Here is a 27,714-nt window from a genome sequence, read left to right on the forward strand (position 1 = left end):
TTCTGGAATTCAAGGTAGTTTGAGAAACTTGCAAAGTTTTTCTACAATTCCCGTGGTCCAGCCATGTTCTGATAATGTCAGACAATATGACAACCATCTTTTACATCAACAAACACATAGGTCTGAGATCAGTTCCCCTCTGCATGGAAGCACTCAGCCTATGCAGTTAATGTATCAAGAATCAAATCACATTTTTGGCAGCTTACGTTCCAGGGCCACAGAACGTGCCGATGGATTCCCTCAGTAGGCATTTGGCCATCTGATCACGAGTGGGAATTGCGTGAGTCAGTAGTAAACATTCTTGCTCAGTGTGGGATTCCGACCTGGGATGTGTTCACCTCTCAAATGAACAAGAAATTCAACACACATTGCTCCAGAGGTGCTCAAAGGCTACATACTCAAGGTGATGTCCTCCATCTTCTCTAACCAAATCATCTGAACTATGTCTTTCCTCTTTTACCACTCCTTCCTGGAGTCTTGAAGAAAATTTGTCAAGAAAGGGCACATGTCATCCTCAGTGCCCCCCATTGGACCAGACAGTTTTGGTTACCAAACCTTCTACAGCTGTCATTCTGTCCTCTGATCAGAATGTAATAGTTTTCAAATCTCTTGACCCAGGAGAGAGGCAGGATCAAGCATTCCAACCCCGAGAGCTTCATCTCACCAGCTTGGTTTTTGGATGGGCATCAACACTAATACTTTCCTGCTCAGAAGCTGTACAAGCCATGCTTAATAACAATAGAAAGAAACTCCACTAGGAGTCCTATTCAGCCAAGTGGAAACATTTCTCCATCTGGGGGTCTTAGTCAGTGGTTATTCCTTCCATTTTGGACTAGTTTCTCTCAAAAAGGCTGACCTTTCCCTTAGTTCTGTACAAGTCCACTGGCAGCAATCAGTGTGTGTGTCATGACCCACGCGTCTCAAATCTAGATCCACAGGATTTATAGGAACAGCTACACTCCAACCCTCCACCTAGCAGCCTGCTGATGCTCACTTACTTGGGACTTACGAAGCCTAGCCCCAGTTTGAGCTCTGCCCCTGCCGTCTTATTGGTGGAGTCCCAGAGAAGCTGATTGACCTGCAGGCCCTACTTAAGCCAGCAGCAGGAACTGGAAGTTATCCGAACAACTGGGCTTTACCCTGTTCTGGACTGTGTGCTTTGTGCTTTCTGCTCCTGTTCCCCTGGCTTGATTTTCCTGGCATCCTAACCTAGCATGACTCCTGGCATCTGATTTGTGTTTCTGATCTCCAGTTTGTCTCCTGCCTCTGTCCACCTGGTATCCTGACCTGGCCTGACTTTGGTTCCTGACTTGTGGTTCTGGTCTCCAGTTTGTCTCCTGCTTCTGACCTCCTAGTGTCCTGGCCCAGCGGACTCCTGTCTTGTGACTATGGACTCTGGCTGCCCATGACCCAACCATAACAGTTTGTTCAGATCACAGTTACCCTGGGGGACTGAGCCTGGTGTGAGAAGTATGGACCCAGATGCACCACTGCAGCCCCTAGAAGCATTGGACTTGCCTGAATGGGCCTTCCATCTCCAAGCGGATAATTAAGGCTGCGTTTTTGTCACTGAGGTCATGGATTCCGTGACCTCTATGACTTCTGCAGCGGCTGGTGCTGGCTTAGGGGCTGCCTGAGCTGGCAGCAGCAGTTTGGGTGTGTGGGAGGTGGCTCAGGACTAGGGCAGTGGGTTGGGGTGCATGATGGCGCTTACTTGGGAGAGGGAGGCTCCCCGCTTCCACTGGCATGTCCCTGCAGCTCCTTGGGGGAGGGGCAGCTGGGTGGGACTCCGTGTACTGCCTGTACTTGCATGTGCTCTCCTGCAGCTCCCATTGGCTGCGGTTCCTGACCAATGGGAGCTGTGTAGCCAGCGCTTTTGGCATGAGCAGTGCACAGAGCCCCCCTGGCCACCTGTCCCCCAAGAGCTACAGGGACATGCCGGGTAGGGAGCCTGTCAGTCTCGCCAACACTCCCTCCCCTGGACCAGCAGGGGTCCCGGGTTGCACGCTGCCACCCGGCCCTTCTCTCTCCCTCCCAACACCAGCGGGGGTCCTGGCTTGTGTGCTGCCACCCGGTCCCTCCCTCTCTCCTTCCCTCCCAGCACCAGTGAGGGTCCCAGGCCATGTGCTGCCACCTGCCTTCCCGTCCCCCCCCCCTCCTCCAGCAGCAGCGGAGGTCCCGGGCCACCACCCTGCAGTGCTCCTAGCCCGCCCCCCTGAGCACCCATGGCCCCGAGCCCAAGTTTTAGTTAGGGGTATATAGTAAAATTCATGGACAGATCACGGGCTGTGAATTTTTATTTACTGCCCCTGACCTGTCCATGACTTTTACTAAAAATACCCTTGACTAAAACGTAGCCTTACGGATAATCAAGCACTACAGGCCCAAGTTGCACAGCTGATCTTGGACAACCAGTGGCTGCAAGTGAGGCAGGTCAGCACTGAGAATACTGTGCTGTGAACCCAGTGTGCAGTGCTTTGCCCTAAACAGGGGGCTCCACTATCCTTGCTCCAGTGGCTTAATGGGAACTGCCAGCAGTTCCAGTGCTTCATGAACCAGTGCCACCTTCTGTTTCTGATGCATCCCCAAATCTTTGGCTCTGATCAGGCCAAGGTGGCCCTGGTAATCTGCCTGCTGACGAGATGTTTTAGACTGGCCCTCCCTCTTCCTGGAAGGCCATAGCCCTGTGCTGTCAGACTGGGATGCTTTTTTCCAATCAGTGCCCGCCATCTTCAATGACCTACACCTAATGCAGACAGCTGAGGTTACCCTGAGGGGACTCCAGCAGGGGCAAGACCCAGTGGCCTCCTGTGCAGCGCACTTCTGTTGCATCAGAATGGATACAGAGTGGAACAAAGCAGCTGTATCAGTTCCAATGGGGCTTATGGGAATAAATAAAAAACGCACTGGCCCCATGTAGAGACACCAAGAGGTTTTTTTGTGTGGACCTCACTATCTGCATAGGTAATCAGCTGTGAGAATAAAGGGATAAGAAAGGAGGTTGCCTCCAACTCCCTTACCATGAACCATGACCCTAGCTTCTGTGTTGCTCATGCATGCATGCCAATCTGATTTATTGGCGACTCTCACATAAAGAAAAGGAACGCCATCATCTGTGTAACCTGTGCTTCTGCTGTGGTGAACCTGACCATGCCATCTCATTCTACCCAGCATGAACACCGAAGAGCTCGGAAAAACAAGCTGACCCAGGCCTGGTGGAGGGAACTGGCCTGCACCTTGAAAGAAGAGAATATCCTGATACCCTAGTCCTCACTGATATGCACACTAAGCCCCATCCATAGGCTTCTCATTTGCAGGTGTGTATTCAGCTTCACATCCTATGGGATCCCTGACAGATTCCCCTCCAACAGACCCTCATTGGTTCAGGAGCAGTGGACAATTTCATGGCTGCAGCTCAGCCCTATAGATTCCCCTGCTACGCAAGGCCATACCCAACCAGTTGAAATGGTTGACAGCTCTCCACTATCTTCAGATAGAGTTTTGGAGGAGACTGTCCCTCTGGATGCCAGAGAAATAATACAATTTGGTGTGATTCATTCCCTGCATTTTTTCCCCTGATGTTTGGCATGCCCTTTCATGACCTCCTCATTCACTGATGATAACAGAAAGTTATCTTCCCATTGGAATTCTGCTGACAGCATGGCCATGGACTAGCAGACATTGCACCTACACCCCAGAAGGCTCAAATAGGTGTAGTTGTCCACATTGAACACGCACTGGAGGAACTATGGAACTTCCCCCTCCTCTCCTCCCTCCAAGTACCATGAATACACTGATGTCTTTTGAGAAGAAGAATGCAGAAAACCGACCCATATACGAGGCAGACTGCGACTGCCCGACAGAATTTCAGCCAGGGGCAAAGCTGCTGTTTGGGCGGATATACACGGTGTCATAGCCTAAACTGGCAGCATTGTGAGAATCTCCAAGAGAATCTGGCCTGGGGGTTCATCTGCAAATCCTTTTTCATAAAAAATGACAGCCTCCACCTCTGTGTCGATTACCTAGCCATAAATCAGATAATTTGGAACCATTACCTGCTACTCCTGATAGCAGATTTGTTGGACTGCGTGGGGGCTACCTGCATATTCACAAAACTGGATCTCTGGGGAGCTTGCAATCTCATCTGTATCAGAGATAGGGACTGCCTTTTGGATCTGCTACGGCCACTTTGAATATTTAATTATGCCATTCAGACTGACTAATGCCCCAGCAACAATCCAGAACTTCATTAACAATGTGCTATAAGACCTACTGGAACCGTTTGTGGTAGTGTACTTAGATGATATATTAATCTTCTCAGATGATCTAGACAAACATTCAACTCATGTCCCCACTGTCCTGGAGAGACTACAACACATGTTCTCTACGCTAAACGAGAGACATGCGCATTTGATCAGACCTCAACCGAGTTCGTGGGTTTCATCTGGTTGGATTTTTGCAAGGTCCAGGCTGTCCACAACTAGGCAGGCTCCTATAATGTTCATGACCAACAAGGTCTTTTAGGCTTTGTGAACTTCTGCTAGAGGTTCATTTCAAATTTTTCAAAATAAACTTCACTGCCCTACTCTGAAAAAATGCCAAGTTCTCTTGGTTACCAGAAGTCCAGCACACATTTGAGCAATTGAAACTTGCCTTCATCACTACTCCAGTATTGGCCCACTCCAGCATGGCACAAGCTTTCATTGTGAAAGCTGACATCTGTAGAACAGCAATCAGGTAACTGCTCTCCCAAAGGCATAAACTCAAGCAAACACTGCATCCCATCACCTACTACTCAAGGAAGCTTACATTTGCTGATAGAAACTGAGATCTTGGACAAGATGCTCCAGGCAGTTAAGGCTGCCTTCAAAGAGTGGCAACATTACTTGGAAGGGGCCTGTCATCCAGTCCAAGTGTTTACGGACCACAAGAACCTGTAGTACCTGCGCAGGGCCAAGACCCTGCACCAACAACAGGTCCAGTGGGCCAGTGAGCATGCATATCCCACAGTTCTTCTCCCTGCTCAATTTTACCTTGACCTACTGTCCTGGAACCAGAAATGGCAAGGCTGATGCCTTGTCTCAGAGATATGGCTTTGACCTATGAGGCCCAATTTAGAACCAGCCCACATTCTCAAGTCTCATAACTTTCTTAATGCAGCTCACTGCTAGGACCTACTCATACTCATCCATTTTGCTTCTGTCTCTGGAATTCCACTTGATGAGTTAGCCATTGTCAACCGAGAACCTCACAATACCCAGGAGGGGATCATATTTGTGTTTTCCCCCAGGACTTGCAAGGGTGGCGTTTCTTCAACTATGCCATGATTCCACCTTGGTAGGACACTTAGAGTGATATAAAACTCAATGATCAACATCCCATTTCTTCTGGTGGCCCCAAATGTGCCTCACAATAAAGACCTTTAAGTACCCTTCCAGGCATGTGCCCACACCAAGATCCCTAGCCAGAAACCCTGCAATCCCCAACCTCTGGATACCCCATCTTGAGCCTGGGAAGCCATTTCCTTTCACTTTGACATGGAACTATCAGAATCCAGTGGTTTCACGACCATCCTGAGAGTGGTAGATTGCTTTTCTAAGATGGCGCACTTTATTCCCTGCACAGGCTTACCCTTGGTGGAAGAAATCGCCTGGCTCTGGATAAACAATGTAATCCGTCTTCATGGCCTTCCAGATCATAATCACCTCTCACTGGAGACCACAATTTACTGCCCACTTCTGGCACGAGACCCTAATTTTTTTAGGAGTCCATGTGCACTAGTCCTGTGCATAATACCCCAGTCAAATGGAAAGAATCAACCAGATCCTTGAACAATAATTAAAATGCTACATGAGCCATCACTAGGATGACTGGTTTTCACTATTATCATATGCAGAGTTCTCAGACAGTAATGCAGACCTTGCATCCACAAGCCACAGCCCCTTCTTTATCAACTGTGGGTACCATCCGTGATTTCACTGACAGCTACCCACCTCCTCCTCCAACCCATCTGCCTCAGACCTAGTACATCACATCCAAGAGGAGGTGATGTGGCATCTTGAAAAGGCAAAGGAGAACTACAAAAGGCATATAGACAAACCTAGACAACAGGCCCTGCCGACTATGTAGCAGAAGAGATAGGGCTTTCAAGAGAACACTTCCCCACGGACAGACCCTCCCAGAAACTAAACTATTGGTTCCTTGGCCCGTAACGCATTTGGCCAATCAACGTGGTCACCTTCAAGCTTCCTTGATCCCTTGAAGTTCACCTTGTGTTCCATGTCTCACTTCTAAGAGAATACATTTTCTCAGAGCTCACTATCACCACCCTACCCGTACAAGTACAGGGTCAGGAAGAATATATTGTTCATAAAGTCCTCGACTCCTCAGATCAAATGGGAAAAATCATGGTACCTGATGGAATGGGAAGGTTATGGCCCAGAGGCTCACACTTGGGAGCCTGCAGAAAATGTTCATGCTTTCACCCTGATTTGGGTCTTCCCTAGGAGCCACCCTGAGAAACCTAGGCCCACATCTCCTGGAGAGCACCCCTAGGGTTGGGGTTGATATCAGAACCCACGGGTCTTGAAACTGGTTACCTGGGTTTATAGGAACAGCCAAGCTCCAGCCCTCCACCTGGCAGCCTGCTGATGCTGATTATATAGGACCCACGAAATCCTGCCCGAGGTTGAACCTCCTCCCATGCAGTGCTATTGGTTGAGTCTCAGAGCACCTGACTGGCCCTACTTATGGCAGCAGCAAAAACAGGAAGCTGTCTGAACAACTGGGCTCCATGCTGTTCTGGACTGTGTGTGACTTGTGCTTCCTGCTCCTGTTCCCCTAGCTTGAATTCCTGACATCCTGATCTGGCATGACTCCTGGCATCCAACTTGTGGTTCTGATCTCCAGTTTGTCTCCTGCTTCTGACTTACCCGTATCCTGACCCAGTTGACTCCTGACGCTTGTCTTGTGATTGTGGACTCTGGCTTTGACTACTAGGTCTGGCTTCCCATGACCTGGCCATCACAGTATGCCATCCTCCAGCGGATGGTTATTTGGTTTTCAGTCAGCTGTTGACTATCAGATTCTTAAGAGCCTAATTAGAACCTTTCCTCCAGTAAGGAACCCTCCCCGTCATTGAGACTTGAATCTGTCAGCTCTTACTAAGCCTCCATTTGAGCCATTAGCTTCATGTTCCATGTCTCACCTATCTATGAAAGTTGCATTCCTTGGGACCACCACCTCCACCAGAAGGGTAGGTGAGGTGGGAGCCCTAGTGGCAGATCCGCCATACACTGTATACCATAAGCAAAATGTTTATTTATGGCTACATCCTAAATTCATTCCCAAGTTGATTTCGGAGTTTCACATAAACCAACCAATCTACTTAACTGCATTTTTTCTAAAACCACGTACATCGTGAAGAGAGGTGGTGTCATTCCCTTGATGTACAATATGCTCTTGCCTTTTGTCTACAAAGGACACAAGTGATTTAGAAAATCTCCTAGACTCTTTATTGGTGTAGCAGAAAGAGTCTGAGATCAAGATATCTCCTCTCAGAGGATCTGTAAGTAAGTGGCTCTTAATTGATAGAGTAAGAATCAATCCTTCTCACATTCCTCCCCGATAGAGAGTGAGAATTCTACCAAGAGTACAAGTGATGTCTATAGCATCGCTTCAGGAAGTGCCTCTGGTTGACATTTGTAAAGCAGTGATGTGGACTTCCATCCATATGTTCGAGACATTATGCTATAGTACAGGACTCCGCCCCTGACATCCTTTGGGACAGCTTCAAATGGTCTGCCACCTGCCTTCTTGAGTACTGCTTGTTAGTTACCCATAATGGAGCACACCAGGACCAGCACTTGAAGAAGAAGAAGAAGAAGAGGGTTGTTTCTAACCTTAAGTAACTGGAGGTTCTTTGAGATGTGTGGTCTGTATACCACTACCCACCCTTCTTTCCCTACGGTTAGGACGTTACTTGGATTTGCAGTAGAGAAGAAACTGGAGATGCAGTCGGCCTACCTCTCCATTTATCTCCTCAGTAGGATGCACCAGGAGACCAAGGGCATATGCACGGGCTAGCGGACACTGCTTTCAGAATTCTCCAACTCTGGGCGCATGGAGAGCATGCATATCCCACAGTGGATACAGATAGGGACCACACATCTCAAAGAATCTCCAGTTACTATAAGATACGTAACCTCACCTTCCTCCACTCCAGCCATGCAGTGCTCCGTGCACGCACCAGTAAATTTGACCACTCAGTTGAAAGCTGCACTGCAAACAGTCAACAGAGCGCTTCTTTTGGAAGCCTCCTTGCCTCTTTCCATCAGGCAAGATCAGACATTACCACCACTAAGTGTGTGCTGGATATTGTCACCTGTGGACATACCATCCAGTTTCTTTCCCTTTACACCACAACCCCCCTTCCTTATCTATCTTCAGGGACCTTTCTCGTGAGAGCCTTTTACAAACAGAAATGGCCTCATTGCCCTGTCTAGATGCCATAGGAGAGGTGCCTTAGGAGTACTGGGAAAGAGGCTTCTACTCCTGGTATTTCCTCATTCGAGAGAAAAAAGGGGCCTTCGTTTTGTTCTAGACCTGAGGAGGCTCAACAAATATGTTTGATGCCTCAGATTCAGGATTGTAACAGGTATCTAGGGAAACATCTACCTGTACCTGGACAACTGGCTGATCAAGGACAAGCCTCATGACGTAACCAAGATAACTGTACCTTGAATCCTCACCTTGTTGCCTCAGTTAGGGCTAATGGTGAACTACAAAAAGTCATGTCTCACTCTATCCCAGATGATAGGCTTCATAGGAGACCCTATCTGACTCTGTCAGCATGATCATATCTGCCAAAGGACGGATTCTGTTCCCTTTGATCAATCATACATGAAATAAGGTCAAGACCGTCTACGATGGTTCGTGCTTGCATAGGATTACTAGGTCATATGTTGTGTACATACATGATGTGCTTGCCATACTTTGCTTGAGGTCACTACAACACCATCAAAGAACAGTGTATTCCCCAGACAAAAACAATATGAACAGATTGGCCACTGTAACACTTCAACTCCTGTGAGAACTCACCTGATGACCCCCCTGAATGTGAGATAAGTGTATGTTTCTCAACTCCTTCCTGTGCAAACTATACTTAATATGGATGCAAAAGTGAGAGGTTGGAGGCCCACCTGAATCACCTCAATTGCAAGAAATTGCATGTGAACGTCCTAGGGCTGAGAGCCATCAGATTGGCCTGTATAGCATGCTTGTCAGTTCGACAGAATTCTGTAGAGCAAATCCTGATGGACAGTACATCTGTGATGCGCAATGTCAACAAACAAGGAGGCCCTTGGTAGATCCCACTTTACCTGGAAGCCATCGAGTTCTGGGAATGGTGTCACCAACGCAGAGTAAACCCCCCGAGCTCCCACTGGCCCTGCACTTTCCAGGGGTCAGCAATTACCTTGAAGACTTCTTAAGCAGAGACGTGATAACCAACCAGCAGTAGTCGCTGGAAATTCATCCTAGACATGATATTCCAGCCAGGGGGGGTTCTGGCCAAAGACCAGTTTGCCACTGCAAATAATGTCAAATGCAACACCTTCTACTATAGAGGTAGCGTGAGCCTGGGATCTCTGCCAGATGTCTTTCTACTCTGCTGGTGTCAAGCTCTCCTTTGCACCTTATCACTAACCCCCCTGATTACCATAATAATATCAAAGATCAGATGGGACAAGGCCACCACTATCAGGATCTCCTCATACTGGCCAAGACCATTTTGGCTGCCAGACCTACTCCATATGTCCAGTCAATCTCCCATTCATTTTTCCTCTTTGCGTAAACACAATATCTCAGAACATCCAGACTTGCAGTCAATACACCTGACTGCCTGGATGCTGGCCGGATGAGCACTACCAATAGAGAATGCTCCAGGCAGTTCTTATCCACATCAGGAAAGTTTCCACTAGAAGTATCTGCTCTGCAAATGGAAGAGGTTTCCATATGGGCAGCCCAAAAAACCTGACTTGGTTGAAGCCCAGATTCCAAAGATCCTAGACTACATGCTGCTCTTGAAACAATCAGAACTTGCATTAAGCTCTTTGAGTCCACTTAGCAACATCAGCATATCATACACCAGTTCAGTTGCATTCACTTTTCTTAACTCTACAGTGTCAAGATTCATCAAGGACCTTTTTCATGCCTACCCTCCATTTAGACACCAGACTGCTTCCTGGGACCTCAGTGTGATTCTCCTGTATCTCCTGGTGACTCCCTTCAAGCCTCTATCTTTCAAAACATTCTACTTTGTTGCTGTTACATTGGCACAAAGTCTGTGAGATCCAAATCCTTATAGCTGGACCATCTGTATTTTACAGGGACAATATAGTAATGAGACAACTCCCTAAATTAATTCCCAAGGTAATCTCAAAATAGCAACTGAATCAGTCACTTACCTTACTGGTCTTCTTTCCAAAACCTCTCTTCTGCAGGAGAAAAGAAACATCACACCTTGGATGTCTCCAGAGCTTCTACTTTACTACCAAGACAGGACTAAACCCTTCTGGCTCTCACTGGCTCTTTGTGGCTGATTTGGGTGTATAGAAAGACCTGGTAATCTTTTCACAGAAACTTTCCAAATGAAATACAGTGCATTTCCCTCTGTTACTAGATGTCCTCCTTCCCCCCAAACATTAGGACACAACTCCACTGAAGTACAGGAGACATCATCATTGGCCTGCTTCAGAAATGCAACAGTCTTATAGATTTGCAAGTAACCCACTGACCTTTGTTAAACAGTATGCATTTGACATGGCAGCCAGGGCAGATACCGAGTTCAGAAGAGTGATACTACAGTCTGTCTGTTTCATCTGTGGAGACTCCTCAATCCCACTATCTCAGGAGAATATTGCTTACTAGTCACCTACAGTGGGGTCCATACTGACACTTACTCAAAGAATAACAAACTATTACTTACCCTACTGTAGCTGGTTCTTCAAGATGTTGTAGTCAATGTGGCTGCTACAACCCACCCTCCATCCCCACTTCAGGAGTTCTTGGCAAACACAGGCTTTGAAATGCAAGGGAACTGAGGGAGGGTTGGCGGTCACCCCATCCTGTGCGCCTCATGTGGGAACACGTGCAGTTCTGATAAATACTGCTAGCTAGAAGAATTGGGTTTTGCATGCATAGGACTAATGCGCACCTACACTGGGATCCTCACTGATTACAACATCTTGAAAAAACACAGTTCCTGTAGGATAAATAACTGTTCTTTCATTTCAGAGTAGCAGCATCCGATGAAGTGAGCTGTAGCTCACGAAAGCTTATGCTCAGATAAATTTGTTAGTCTCTAAGGTGCCACAAGTATTCCTTTTCTTTTTGTTCTTTCATGGACCTTGTCCCCCAAACACACAGATATCGTCGTCATTTTGGATCTTTGTATTATTAGTGTATCACGGATCTGCTATTTATTAATATGAACTTGATCTTGAACTACATATGTTCAGATTTATGACCCACATATCAAACCATTATTACTTGTGGCTTATTGGTCTGTTTGAAATGGCAAGTGTAATCTTGGAGTATATCTGTGGAAGAAACAAGGGATGAGAATTCCATTTTATGGCCTAATAAATATCTGTTTTTAAGCCCTCTGATTCCTATGTATGACAATAGGCCCACTTTTTTTATTTTGACTCATCTTTTTTTAAAAAAATCTTGTTTAACTTCTACAAATGAATTTTGCAAAAAGTTAACTCCTCAACATTTCACACTGTTAATGGAACCAAGATGTCAGAAAATATTACAACATAGGTTATATATTAAAAAGTTGTGCTATGTGTATAAAAATTTACTAACAGAATTCCAAAAAATCCTTAAATTCTTAAATTATTATGATTATTTTGTTACAGGGGATGGAGTGTTAGATCTCTCTACAAAGAAAAGCGCACGGCTGGAAGAGTCAACATACGATCCATCATCATCTGAAAATTCAGTGTCTGGGTAAGCAGCATTTAATATTTTTTTAATATTTGTAAAAGGAAACACTGAAAAAAATCTCTTCTGTGAAGGCAGATTATTTTTTATAACATATTTGTACAGTATATACTGACACACAAATTCAGTTTATATTTTGCTTTCCTCAAGAGTTTCACTCATAAGTGTGTGTCTATGTATATATCATTTGTTTCATTGTCTTTCTCTTTTCTTTCTGTTAAAGAAAAGTTATCAGAACAATCACCAAACTTTAGTTCATGTTACTAAAAATGAACTGAAAACTTAATTACATAATACAAAAGAGTAGGACAGTAGAAGAAAACATAAATTATTATTCAAGGTTTTATTTAGGAAACTTCCATTTTGCACAAAAATATAACATCCAGATTATATTTTAAAAATATCCTTCAGCTCTCATGAACAAGTTAAACAGCTATTATCCTCAATATTTCTCAATGAGAGAGAGAGAGAGAGAAAGAGAGAGAGAGAGTTCCTAATTGTTATACTTACATCATGGTTTTGCCTATAGTGTGTGGTGGCAAACTGCTAAATATGTCCATTCAGCATTAAAAACTAAAAAAGTTGTTTCATGTGCTGAAAGCTACCATTACATTAACTGAAACAAAAATAGTGAAATACATTGTTCTGTTGGATTTTGTTATAATTTTGGCATCTTCCCATCCACTAACCATAGCAGGACCCTTTTTGTCACCTGTACATTTTACAAAATAATTTGTTCCAAATAATACATTTAGCTTTATTTGTTGAATTGTGTAAAATTGTGTTCTGTTAATCTATTAATATGAACAGGTTTTAAAATTATGATTTTATAATTAGAAAATATAAATAGTGATTAGAATTTTAAAAACTGAGTTGTAAATTGACAAAATGGGACTTACTTGTTAATACAGCACTTTATCTTATGAATGTAGAAAAATTAGTCCTGTGGAAATCTGGGGGTTTTGTGTTTGGTAATGTACCTATCACTGCAAATTTTCTATAAGGGGGTTGACTCTTTTATTACTTGTTTAGCGGTAACGTCACGTTTCTACTAACAAAATCTCATTTAGGATTTGGGTACTTAATGGAATGTTAATTGCATAACTAAAATTATAAGTGTTGCTCTGCAAGCATGTATCAAAGGGAAAATAACAAACACATGAGAATATTATCAAATACTGAACTAGGATTTAAAGTTCTTGGAAGGGCTGCTGTAGAAGCCACCGTATGATTTTGACACATTGTAGCATTTTACTATGATAATCAGTAACTACTACATCTCAAAGACTTAAAAGTATCAGAAGCAGTGATGTTACCTAAGCAAGGAGTATAATAAAGGAGTGGACCCTTCCCTTCCATAGCTGTGTGAGAGTCTCTCATACATCAGTTTACCATCGTTTCATTCCATCCATCCAGGAGACTACACAGACACAGAGAGGACTATGTGGAAAGAAGTGCTGAGTTTGCAGATGGTTTGCTCTCAAAAGCTTTGAAAGACATTCAGTCTGGAGCACTGGACATAAATAAAGCAGGCATACTTTATGGCATACCTCAAAAAACTTTACTTCTCCACTTAGAAGCCTTACCAGCAGGAAAGCCTGCACTTTTTAAAAACAAAACTCGAGATTTCAATGATAGTTATTCATTTAAAGACAGAAAAGAAACTTGTGCAGTGCTGCAAAAAGTAGCCTTGTGGGCAAGAGCTCAAGCAGAGCGCACAGAAAAAAGTAAACTAAGTCTACTTGAAACCTCAGAATTAAAATTCCCAACAGCTTCCAGTTACCTCCACCAGTTAACTCTACAGAGAATGGTCACTCAGTTCAAAGAAAAAAGTGAAAATCTACAATATGAAACTTCAAATCCTACTGTACAGTTAAAAATTCCTCAGCTAAGAATAAGTTCTGTGTCCAAACCACAATCTGATAATGCTGGTCTTCTGGATGTCATGTACCATGTTTCCAAAACCTCCTCAGTCTTAGACGGATCAGCTCTTCAAAAACTGAAAAATATACTCCCTAAACAGAACAAAATTGAATGTTCTGGACCTGTAACTCACTCAAGTGTTGACTCCTACTTTCTGCATGGGGACCTCTCTTCTTTATGTCTTAACGTTAAGAATGGAACAGTTGATGGAACATCTGAAAATACAGAAGATGGTTTGGATCGCAAAGACAATAAACAACCAAGGAAAAAACGTGGCCGTTATAGGCAATACGATCATGAAATAATGGAAGAAGCTATTGCTATGGTAATGAGTGGGAAAATGAGTGTTTCCAAAGCACAAGGAATTTATGGGGTACCTCACAGCACTTTAGAATACAAAGTTAAAGAAAGATCTGGAACACTGAAGACTCCGCCGAAGAAGAAACTTCGATTACCAGACACTGGGTTATTTAATATGACAGATTCAGGGACTGGCAGCTGCAAAAACAGCAGCAAGCCTGTGTAGATTAATTGTTAGCAAATTGTTTGGGGGGGGGGGTGTGGGTGTGTGTGTGTGTGTGTGTGTATATGTCTGTCTGTATACACACACACACGAGAAATACATATGCTCACACTGACAGAAGACATGAAATTATACAGTTCAAAAACCACATACATGCCTTTTGAAAAGTAGTTTTATTCAGGGTTTTCACTGTGGACAGAATTATAGAGTTCTCCCTTAATTCTGATAGTGTGTATTTAATAAAATCCTTGTATAAATAGGTGAAAAATATTCAGGTTTTCTTTAGTAGTCAATAGCATAAAATGTTTGGGGAAAACAAGTATTTGTCACGTGAAGCATTATTTTTAGTTGATAAAGAACCACATTAGCCATTGAATAAACCATCTTCTTATGGAAATACATGACCCATGGTTTGTAAACTTTTATACTTCACAAAATACTTGCAATAGTTTGTAAGTAGTTCAGAATACACAAATCAAGGGATTATTTTTCTTTTACAAAGTTAGTTCCTTACCAAGGAAATGGATATGTGAAGTATTAGTAGGAGGTAGTACATTCTGTGGAAGAAAATAATAAAAACATCATAACTAGATCTCCAATACAACTAGAAAAAACCAAAACATTTCATTAATAAAAATGTGTGATAGCAGACATAAAACTGCATTTTTATCATTTTAAGAAGAATTTTGTTGTTCATTTAGCAAGAAATTGGTGTTTACAAAATATACATTTATGAAAACTGACAAATTACTGTAGCTATAGAATTATTAAATATGAAAGAAGATGGAATACTAAGTATAAAATAAACTTAATTATTAACCTAATTTTTCTTTTTAGTTTGGAGAATAAGACAACTTCTAAAGTTTAAGAAGAAAGTTGGAATGCAACTTAGAGCATGTTCATAATGTGCACAGAATGAGCTTGAGAATGGATATTAAATGTGCTGGTTAGTTAATGTTATGACTACTTTAAATTCATTTAAGGATTGTCACACTCCTTATATTGAAAAACAAAAAACTCACTGTAACTATAATGTATTTGCTGCTGTGACATTTCAAACCTTTTCAGTTTATCAAAATGAATATCAAGTTTTCATTTTGGTGGGCCGATACACTATTGTTTTGCTAATAACCAAATTTACAGTTCAGGGTCTTGACAGATTCACAAATATTAAACAGTGAAGCTGTTTTGAACTTTCAGTAGTATAAATTCATTATAAATTTGGTAGAAGCTAGGCAGTTCATTTAAAATATGTGACTTAATAGAATCTAAGAGAGACTAGCTGTCTTCAGATTGCAGTTTTTAAATTAATTTCCAAGTATTTACATTGGATTTTAAATAATATGTAATTTTGGTGGTGTAATGTCATAAAGCATGTGTCTACATAAGAATGAATACTTGCTTTATACATTCAAAATTAAACATCTGTGCCCTTTTTCCAATTAAAATTTAGGTTTAGATTGCTTTTTCTAAACCAAATCAAACATATCCAGAAACACTTACCCTTTTTTCTACTTTTTGTAAATTTTCTCACACACATACATTGTCAGACATGTTTTTTGCTTAAATTTGCCTTTGTATAGGCTGAGTATCCTATGTGAATGTAAGAATACATTACACGTGTAGGGCCACATCATGTAATTGACTTTCAAAAGAAACTTGAACTCAGTGGGAAGTTTCCCTCAAAAATTTATGGTAAAATCTAGCTCTTGGCTATTAACCTAATTACAGGTAATTTCTTATTTTTTAAAATAAATTAATCCATAAGAAGTTAAGTGAAACTGCACAACCACCAACATATCAATCTTTTGGTCTCTTAGATCTATAGTGTACCCTCTTCAACTATTAAGGTTTACTTGCATATTAGAAATGGAATCCTTCTGTAAAAATAATTGTATCTAATAACAAGTAGGATACATATAAGCAGGTGTCAGGGTCATCGTTGATTTTTAAAGAATTAAGCCATATTTTGTGAGGGCCAGAAAGATGAATTTGTTGATGTATACTCCCCAGTGGAAAACAAAATTAACAGTACCTAAAGATTTCGAAATCTCTCTTTATACAGAATTTTACTTGCAGAAGTTTTGGGGGCTTCAATACATTGCCTAATATTTGTACCACACTAAAAAATTTTTATTCCTCAGACAATATTATAAATTGAGTCAGAAGTTTATATTGAAGGCAAGTTACAGTACACTTTTTATATCATTTAAAAGATGACCTGACCAAAAATTGACAGGATTCATAAAATCAGGGATCATTTTACTATTCACTTAACAGTGATCAGTAGTTTTATATGTAATATTATAATTAATTTTCAGCATTTTAGTACTTGTATTTATTTATTTTTTTGGTCAGAAATAGTATATTAAAATATTTTTTGATAGTTTATAGATGATGCTCGACCTGTAAGTGTTTAAAAAGAAACAGAATTATTTGTTTCTAATTATTAGATTAACTTTTGATTACACAACTAAGGAAAGGCAGGGAAATGTGTAGGTTCCCCTTCCCTAACTCCAGTGTATTCCATTTAAATGTCATTTAAGTTGTACCTTTGAACTGTTTTATAAATTCAGTTACCTGTCACTACTTCGTAATTGACAATTTCTGAAAATTCATGTTTCAGCAGACTTTTAAATGAAGGCGAAAGCAAGCCCTACATGCTTTCTACTTATTTGAATGTTTCTCAAGTATTTTATATTAAAAAACAGTGCCTCTGTTTTTAGAACTACTGCTCAGTAAAGTTGTTTAAACCATTTCTGGTAGCTAATGACAATTTTATATTAAATTGTATATTAACTTTAGTGAGACTGATTTTTTTTTAGTTGTTTACAGTACAAATACTTGTATTTGTTTTTTAATTGCAGTATTTCCATTGTCGCAGTAATTTAGTAAAACTCTGTGGCTGCCTTGATTTTTTGACAGATTTTGTTAATAACTGATTTTTAGGCAATTAGTTATATTTATGCATAAATCAATTGCACTATAATTCATGAATTATTTATTACAATATTTTCTAATGAATTCCATGTATTTGTCTTGTGTTGTAAATGTACTGTAATTCTGTTTCCTCTTTGTGTTGTTATATACCTAAATCTGATTGTATGAATTTAATTGTTTAGTTAACGTGTTTCTACGTTGTAATTTGTAGTAAAGCACTTCAATGCTTTTGCACATAAATTTACAACAACACTGATGTGTGATTGATTTTGCTCATTCAGTAAAACAAAAGAAAAAAAGACCATATACTGGCTCATTTGACTTACTCCTTAGGCACAAATTTACTATTAGTCTAATAAGTTCATGATAGAACTTGCTTTTGACAGTTATTGCTACAATGAACATATTTATAAAGCAAAAATAATTGTCACAAGGAAGACTGATTCTCAAAATATGATGGTCTGCTAATAAATTAGGCACACTTTAGAAAATTAAAATGTCCTAAAGTATAGGAGTCGCACAAAATTGTTTTATCAGTTTTCAACTGCAAACCGATCTGTATAAATTGAATGCTTATTTTACTAATAATCTGTTCAGAAAGCTTTATTCATTTAATTTGTTAAACTTTCTTCAGCCAATATATTTATTTATTAAATATATGCATTGGGGCATAGAAAAAGGGAGAACATTTATACAGATAATTTATATGGCCAGTAATTTTTTTTGTTCTCCCGTTGACTACTTGAAAACATTTTTGTTCCTCCCAAGTCCAGTTTCCTTTCTGCTCATTTCTTCATAGAAGCTGTAATCATGTTATAAAGCATCTCTGGAGGAAAAAGCTGAGGCTGGAACTCCGACGGAGAAAATCTTGTTTAGAATCATAGAATATCAAGGTTGGAAGGGACCCCAGGAGGTCATCTAGTCCAACCCCCTGCTCAAAGCAGGACCAATCCCCAATTTTTGCCCCAGATCCCTAAATGGACCCCTCAAGGATTGAACTCACAACCTGGGGTTTAGCAGGCCAATGCTCAAACCAGTGAGCTATCCCTCTCCCAGTTCCTCTTTGATAGTTTCCTTGGGTTGGAAGAGAAAACAGATCTTGATATTTTATATGTTAATTCTATACAAAATAGGCCATGACACCTGTCCTCAAATTTGGTGGGTCACGATGTGATGACCCTATGCCTTTGTGCAAACTTTGACCCCCACAAATAATCACCAGTTTTCCAGTTGCTGCCCCTGGCACTGAGCAGGGGATCTCAGTAGAAAGGATAATACAGTCCCAGGTTCTATTATAATTTCCACCGAATCTGTGAATTGCTTCACTTTGGCGGACAAGATGTGTTGATCCTCTTGCCCCTAACCCAACCTGTTTCTATCCCCTCCCTCTGCATGAACCCTGTACCCACAGAACCTCTACCATGGAATTCATAAAAAGATGAAGAGTCCTGTGAAGACAGGAATTGTAGCTACCACTGCGCACAGGAAGGGGAAAGATTCATGTATGACTCTACAGGGCTAGTAACCTGGACCTCTGTGTTTGACACTGCCACTTTTTGCCATGGGAATTACTGTGATACTATAGATTCTGTATAATGACGACACAACAGGATGAAAGAGAAAAAGAGGGGAAAGAATTTGCTGAAGCACAACTCTTTAATATTTAACGAAAGTGGTTGGAAAGCTATTAAAAACATGAAAGTTGAATGAATTCGTTTACATATACACAAAATCCCTCTGTAGAAATGTTCGTATCTCTTTAAAGTAAATGCTTTGTTTTAAACAGATTTTTAGGCCTATGTCCTGCGCAGCAGCCAAGCTGTGCTCAACATACTTTAGTGCAGGGTGGTGCAAAGGTAACTTTTAACATTTTGCATTCCCCTGAACCTGGGATCACATAGTCCATGGCATAAGTTAGAGCAGCATGAGCTGCATATGATTTTATAGGGCTGTTCTGGCAACTAAGGATCACTGGAGTATAGGGATGTCATACCCACTCTACTGATGGCCAGGGAAGCGGTGGTGTACAAGCAATAGTAGTGACTGTGCACACCTGAGAATAACTGTACACAGTGGGAAAACCTTCAGTGGCAAGCTTTGAGCTGGAAGACCTGGCCCATAACTTTGAGAGACCTTTAGGAACACTGAAGTTTCTTACACTAGTGAGCATATATTTTCTTTAGATGGATGTTCTAATATTCTTGATTCGTCAAATGTTTAAAAAAGTAATCTTATAAAGAACACTAATAGTCCATAATTGATAACGCATTTATATGCGTGGAGAGCATATAAAGACAGATTCCTGTCTGGAGGCTTCAGTTTATGTAGGTATTTTTTACCACACCAATCACGGTGAATTAAGTGCTTATCAAAGTTGTAATTTGATAGGTGTTTCTTTAAACTACAGCATATAATATTACTGAACAAACTATTAAATAACATGTTAAAGGCCTATTACTATGTTCAAGAATTTTTATTTCTATTTTTAAATGACAAAATGTGTTCCTAAATTTAAAAAAAATAGAAAATACCTTTTATTTATTTATCTATCCAGTGTGATTACAGAAGTCAATTTTTAATCTAATTTTTTATTTTTGTTTGATTTTTGGTTTTTGTTGTTTTTTTTGGTTGATCGGTTTGTTTTTGGTATTTCAATAAATCTGATAAGTTGTTCTACATTTTCTTATTGCTATAATTGGAGTTCCACATAAAATAAGAAAAGGAGTACTTGTGGCACCTTAGAGACTAACCAATTTATTTGAGCATGAGCTTTCGTGAGCTGTAGCTGTAGCTCACGAAAGCTCATGCTCAAATAAATTGGTTAGTCTCTAAGGTGCCACAAGTCCTCCTTTTCTTTTTGCGAATACAGACTAACACGGCTGTTCCTCTGAAACATAAAATAAGGTTAGCTGATTGGGTCCTAAACTCACTCATGGTGGTAATATCATTACAGGCTCCACAATACAGTAGAGTTTCATTTTAGATGACAGTTGCAAATAATTTTGTCTTTTCATGTCATTTAATTGAATTTTAATTACAAGTTCAGCTAATAACATCGGGATTCAGTTAGGATTTTAAGAGATAGTAGCATCAACCTGATGGTTCACTTTGAACACCTTCAAACTTTTATATAAAATGTTTCAGGAGAGGAAGAAAATCACCAGGAATTATTAAGCATAGTTGATTGCTTTTATAGCATACAACTTAAAACTTACCTAGGGCAATAATTTATACATACAAAACTATGCATGTACAAATCTTAGTAAGAACGATGAAGTAATTTATGGCTTTTTATCATTCAGACAGGATACTAGTTTGTTTACATTTGTTGAGTAATGAATTAATAATTTATATACATGGTATATTAAAATGTAAAACCAATCAAAATGAAATTTTGCCAAAATGGAGATTTAAATGTTGAAAATGATTGGCAAGAGGAATAGGGTGAATAGTTAGTGTCATGTTCAGAGTTTGGTGATATGTTTAAAAAATATATACTTTTCTAAAACAGAATACTTTTAATATTATTTGCTGCTCTTGCTATTGGTACCAGTAAAAGTTCTGAATTATAGAGGATAACTATTTTATTTTAGTTACTATTCAACAGTGGTTTTTGTGTTTAGTTGAAGAAAGATCTATTATTTCTACAATGGAACATTTTCAGCTTTTCAATTTAAATGATTGATTAGGTAAGTAGTAACTTTAGTTTTAATAAATTTGTGTTGAGAAATCAGTAGTTAAGAAGATAGTATTTTATAACTGATTTTGTTTTGGTTGAGTATCTGAGAACAGCTATTTTGAAGTCTTATTTAGATATAGACACTTAAGTTAACCTGATATTTAAAGGGATTCAATCTCATTTGGTTTGCAAGTTATTTACTTCAGGGGTTCCTTTTTGTTGTCTTCTAGGTACAAAGTAAGTGTGTGTGTGTGTGTGTGTTTTGAGAGAGATGCAGTGGAAGTCTGTGGCAGATTTATGCTACTGGGGTAAAAAAGGGAATCTATATCTTAAAAGAACATTAACGTCAGTGATGGCTTCTAAAGTTATTTCTATGGCCTACTAAGGTTGAATGTCCTTTTAAACAAATTTTTCAAGTTCATATTGAACATCTTATGGGCTGTGCTGCATAACACATACAGTAAGGAAGGGATGGTCTTGTGGTTAAAACACATAATCTGGAGTCAGAGGAGAGGGGTTCTCTCCCTGTCTCTGCCACAAGCATCCACTGTGACACTGGACATTGGACAAATCATTTTACCCCTCTCCATTTACACCTGTAAAATAAGGATAATACTTACCTCACATGTTTGTTGTGAGGGTTAATTCATTAATGTTTGCAAGGAAATTTGAAATACTGGATGAAAGATGCCATGAAATAAATAGTATTATAATTATTGTATTTGAGAAATGCTGGATTTCAAACAATTTTTCCTTTGTTGAGTAAAATGTTTTTTTCACTGAATATTTTCCTACTTAACATGCTAGAAATATTGTACTATATATAACATACATATCAGCTGTAGTGAAATAGTTCTATTAGAAATTTGCAAATACGATAAATGAACTATGTAAAGGAAATGGAAATAATTTTTCCATGCCTTTTCAGGATTTCAGTCTTCTGTTTAACAGTTAAAACTGTAACATACATCATATTTTACTGTAATTTATTTTTTGTTTTGATTTGTTTTTGTTTTCAGTTCAACAGTTGGTGAAAAATCAGAGGAAGCAACTAAATTGGAAAAAGGAAAATCAGCACTAAACAAGGTTTTGGAATCTTTGTGCTCTTACCACTGGCAGCAGATTTTGGCTATTTTGAAATTTTTAATCCAAGACAAAAATGTTCCTTCACTTTGCAGTTGCCTGCAACCTCATATTATCCATTCAGAAATTCAGAACTCCCTCATTGAAGATGATATCCATGTTCCATTTTGTAGTTCTGATGGACATATGGTGACAAAAAGATGCTGTTTACAAAATCAAAATCCAAACACTTGTTTACCATCTCTGTGTGTTTGTATTAAAGATTTGCACTGTTTGCCATGTCAGACTGTAGCTACTGGATGTATTAAGACAGTAGTGAATAAAAGGATTGCTCACAGTTGTAATCCTCATAGGTGCTATACAGGACAACTACAAAACTATAACAACAAGTACTCTGTGACGGCAGCAACTTGTACATCCTTTTCTTCAACCGAAGACTATGATTTGTCAAACAGCGTTAAAAGTTCTAGTAGATCTCGCAGCCCATCACCCCCTCCATTGTCACCTGTACAAAGTAATGAAACTGAAACATTGGAAGGATCACCTATAGATTTTCCAGCTTTAGACAACAAATTTGAAATAACCATTAATCAACCTCCATCTCTCTTGCCAGCAGAAGGAAGCAATAGAGAGTATGAAGATGAAGGTAAACTATGCAAAGGAAAAGGATTTGGTTACTCAAATGAAACGCGGCTGTCAACAGATCAAGAAAGCAGCAAATGTGTTATAAATTCTGAAAAGTTTGAAAATGGTGAACATTCTGCCATTTTTCAAGATTTAATTGATCGTATTAATGAAAAATTAAAATCAATAGAAACTACAGATATAACAACCAATCTTGTAAAATTGTCTGAGAGTAACAGGGCACCAGAAAATGATAATGTAAAATTGGGGGACTTCATAACATCTCTATTGCACGATGCTAAAGCAAGTGATTACACTTTTATGGAGTTACTGAGCCAACATGATAAACAAGTGGAAAATAAAATTATCCAAACCAGATTTCGCAAACGTCAGGAAACTTTATTCGCAATGTATAATTCTCCTGATTCACCACTGATTAGGCGACAGTCTTTGCAAATCAAGAGGGAACTTGCAAGTCTTGATGAAACTTTTATAAGGAAAAAGTCAACTTTAGAGAGAAATGTAAAGAAGTCTACAAAAAAATATGGTAAAATGTCAGCAAACAAAGGAGACAGTTACAACATGTTTGAAGACAAAGCTTTAAAAAATCCTGACAATCTAGGTATGAGATGTCAAGCTAAATCCATGTCTTTGCCAGTGTGTCAAGCAGAATCAATGGGACTACCTCTGAATAATTTTGAAACTAACTCTGGTTTTGTAGCATTTTCAGAAAACAACGTTACTCTAGTAGACCAGACTAACTTTGCAAAAACACAAGGAGATTATGCAATTGAAAAAGAGCGTGATCAGAGTCCTTTGAAGGGGGAATATAATGGAATCTTGGGCAGAACTAAACGTAACATTGTGCCTCCTGGATGGTACTCTGTATATGTAACAAATGACTTTTTATGTAGAAAATCCTCCAAAACAAAAAAATCTCCTGAAAATTTGGAGAGAGATAATATCGTTAAAGATCTTCAAGCTGAAAGATCTATTGATGTAAATAAGATTGTAAGGAACACAAATCTACAAGTTGTTGTGGAGCGCTTGGAAGATACAATAAACATAGCCAAAAAGACTAAAAGTCCATTGTTGGATAGTTATAAAATATCCAGTACATTTGAGTGTGATATGAACGAAACTGCTAGGAGAGGCCTACATTTTAACATGGGTGAAAAAGGATGTGCAGGACAGAGTTTCCTCCCCCAGTCTCACTTGTCATGCAGCAATACATGCAAAACAGAGTGTGTGCCAACAAGAAAATACAAAGAAGTTCTAGATCAAGGACTTGGTAACAACCTTTTGAAAACTTCATCATCTGATTCAGGCAGATTGACTTTCAGTAATGGGGATGTACAAACAAGATCTGAAGTTGGGGAGAGTGCATCTCTCCTAGGTTACTCTAGCCCAATAAAACTTATGTTTGTCTCAGAGGTTAATAGTAGTGAAGGAGTGAAATATACTTTAACTGCTGCCAGTGCATCTTCTACAGCAAACACCAATCTTTGTTTATTTCAGAAGCATCCAGACACAATATCAGGAAAAAAATCTAAAACAAGTGATCTTGTTCATGAAATCTGCATTGGAGACTCTGGATATAATGGTAATGAAAGTGACAGTAAAGAGGAATCAAATTTTGATAATGCTGAGACAATTGCAGATACTTGTGCAGCAGGTGAAACTGACTTAAATTATTTTAAGCAAAGTGAAGAAACTGTGGAAAAATCAAATAGTGGCAATGAACCTGTTTTAAAAAGAAAACCTGGTAGGCCTAAAAAAATAGGGCCTCAGGTTGTAAAACAGGTTAAGCGACCAATTGGACGACCTCCAAAGCCTAAAATAAACATGGCTGAAAATAGTGACCTTAGAAGTGAACCCACCAGTATTGGGAAAACCACCAAATCTGATGTAACAGTGATGAAAGAAGTTATCAGTAACAAGAATATTACTGTGACAGTTGTTTTTGGAAGGTCAAGAAGAACTAAAAGGCATGTTTCTGAAGGTAATATCAATATAATTAATGCTATGCCTACACAACATGATTCCAATTTTACAAATGACTCTAGTGAACTGAGGCAAAATACAGAAACTGAAAGTGGTTTTGCAGAAATAGTAAAAGTCTTACAGGATTCTGCTACTGAAAATGAAGTCTCTGGGTCTGGTTATGAATATATTAGACCTATCAAGAATAATCCACTGTTACCACACCTTTACAGCAATATCATACAACCAAACCAGAAGCCTTTAACTATCACTAGAAAGCCTGGTAGACCAGCAAAGGTAAAAATCTCTGGCATATCAGTGACTGTTAATAGAGTTTCACCTCAGGAAAGAAAAGTAAGTATTAGTGGCTGCCTACCTCCATTACAGCAACAGCATGTGTTAGAAAAAAAAATATCACAAGAGAAGAATAATCAACCGTGCAATAAGATGAATGAAATAAAGAACGTTCAGAATGACACTACCACGGTTTCATCTGTGATTACTGCAGAATCAAGAAAACATGAAATTCCTTTGAGGCATTCTGTTAGAGACAGAAGACCATCACTGCATTTCTTACATTCATTAGCATCTTCTAGCACATTTACTTGTAGAAGTGCCTTGCTACGTAAATCATATAAGCTCCGTTTGAAAAAAGCTAAGGATCAAAAGGAAAAACGTATGCAATCAAATCTGAGGATAGTATCCAACGATACCTCAGAAACTAAAAATCCAGGGAGTGAAGAAAAGGGTTCAGAGGTAAATGAATTCAGGTCTGTTAATGAAATATCACTGGATCCCATTTTTTCATCAAATCCTTCTCTCAGGTGGTGGGCTACTTCCACTTCACGTGACTCTTTGTTGGAAGAACTAAATAATAGATTTGAACAGATAACTAATACCTGGTTGCAAGTGGGTGGAAATGAATTTGAAAAGCGTTTATATGAAAAAAGCCATCATGTTGAACAAGATTGTAGCATTAAAGTGTCAAGACCTTTGGACACCTGCCTTGTAGAACTTGAAGCATCACCAATAAAAATGCTTTTCCAGAAGAAGTGTAATATAAATGAACTTAGTACTTGGTTTATGCAAACAACAGAAACACAGTCCCTCTCTCTAGTGAGAAAGGCAAATGCTCGCAATCCTTTGGAAGTAATTAGTACTAGAGAGATGAAGATGGGAAGTAAACAATCTGATCTTAATACTACTCCTTTCAGAAAGCACTTTAAAAAGTTTGCACTATCCTCTCCTTCAGAGCCAGCTGGGAAATTACAAATTTTGCATAAAATGGTCCAGGCTCCAGTCTTAAATATGAAAAGTAATTTCACACTAGCCAAATTAAGAAGAACTGAATTTAAGAAGTTACAACATGACAGGTGGAGACAAGTGAAAAAAATGTATAACCATGGAACAGGTGACTGGAAATCTAAAAGGCGAAACTTAAGATTTTTCTGCCAAAGCCAGTTTTTTAAAAATACAAGTGGGAAAATCAGTGATGTAGTGTCCATGAACCAAGGAAAAAGTACAGTAAAAACCCAGCCCACTGAAATCTTAGAATCTCACAATAGAATCTTGTCAACTGGAACTGAAGTCAAAGATACATTTCTTCCACAGACAATAGAATTGTCGGACTTCAGCACACATCCTGGTTTAACAAATATTTTTAAATCACATTCAGAGATAAATGGAACAAGTTATAATAAAAAAAATGTTGGAAAAGCACAGAACCAACTTAAAATGAGTCAAAGTACATGGAGAGCCAAAACCTTTAAAGATTGTAGAATATTTCTGAGAAAACTCAACCATATCGAACAGCATAAATCATTTAAGTTAAACATTTACTCTCCGGAAGCTGTTGAAAATAGAAGCAATCAGACCTACACTGAAGAAAAAAGGCATTGTACTTTAAGGTCCTATTCTGGTAGGCAAGATGTATTAAAGGGAAAAGAAAAGGATGTGGAGACATGTAAGGGAACTAATCCTTCCAAAATGACTGCAATGCTGGATGACCAGTTAGACAGCAAAAAATCAAACAAATGTGTAAATAATGAGAGCCCTGCTGCTAGTTCTGAAGTTCTTAACAAAATAAACATAAGAAAAAGACCACAATGGGAGACCACTGATATGAATATAAGAAAAAGGCATAAGAGACAATCATGCAGTACTGGACAAATGATGAATTATTACTCAAAATACCAACTAGGTAAGTTTCCCCCCTTCCCCCCCACTAATTTTAAAATACTCATTTTAGAGTATAACCGAAAGAGAAGTAGAATAGCTGGAAACATTAAAATGTGTACTGTGTGGGTCAAAAATATCCAGTCTTCAAAAAGTAGTATTACTGAACAATTTATAATACCAAAAGCATAGTGCTGAAAGTCCAGTTAAAATTTTTAAAATACTTTATCATTTTACTAAAGTTTGCCATTTGCTTTTACAATAGATATATTACACTATCCAGGCTGAAGATACACTTAATGACAAGCAATGAGCTACTTTTAGTAGCATAGTCTGAGAAAGACAGGTGAAATTCTGACATCATTAAAGTCAAAGTCAATTGGAGTTTTGTCATTGATTTCACCCATACGGCATAGGCAGGATTTCACCTATGCCGTCCTTGGTATGTCAAGGAGGAGTTAACTACAAAATATATTTACATTGAGATACAAAGTTACAGCACAGTTAAACAAAAGAATTCATTTTTTCTCATTTGACATTGATTGAAATACAAATCTATAATAGGACTCATAATTAAACAGTAAGATATGACCGGTAGTATTGTGTATTTCTGGGCAATTATTTACTAGAATTTCTGTGGTAGGTCCCGATTCGATGCCACTTGAAATCAATGAAAAGATTTCTGTTGATGCTGATAGATTTTGTAGTGATCCCTTAATATACAAAACCAGATGTGGAGTGATCCTAATTAAGTGAGACATACAATAATCACACT

General features: G+C 39.3%; 1 protein-coding gene across 8 annotated transcripts in view; it reads left to right on the forward strand.

The window, feature by feature from the left end:
• LCORL (ligand dependent nuclear receptor corepressor like) overlaps positions 1-27,714 on the forward strand; it is a 177,697-nt gene that overhangs the window by 128,807 nt on the left and 21,176 nt on the right. For 4 of the 8 annotated variants that reach the window (XM_048848741.2, XM_075128015.1, XM_075128013.1 and 1 more), the window contains exons 6-7: positions 11,925-12,015; positions 22,094-26,964. In XM_048848741.2, coding sequence (XP_048704698.2) covers positions 11,925-12,015; positions 22,094-26,964 — 4,962 coding nt within the window. Of the gene's footprint in view, positions 1-11,924; positions 12,016-13,425; positions 17,702-22,093; positions 26,965-27,714 lie in introns of those variants that run through there. The other 4 variants (XM_048848747.2, XM_075128016.1, XM_048848746.2 and 1 more) reach the window with 3 other exon arrangements.

Source organism: Caretta caretta, chromosome 4 (assembly GCF_965140235.1).
Source record: "Caretta caretta isolate rCarCar2 chromosome 4, rCarCar1.hap1, whole genome shotgun sequence".
Lineage (NCBI taxonomy): Eukaryota > Metazoa > Chordata > Testudines > Cheloniidae > Caretta > Caretta caretta.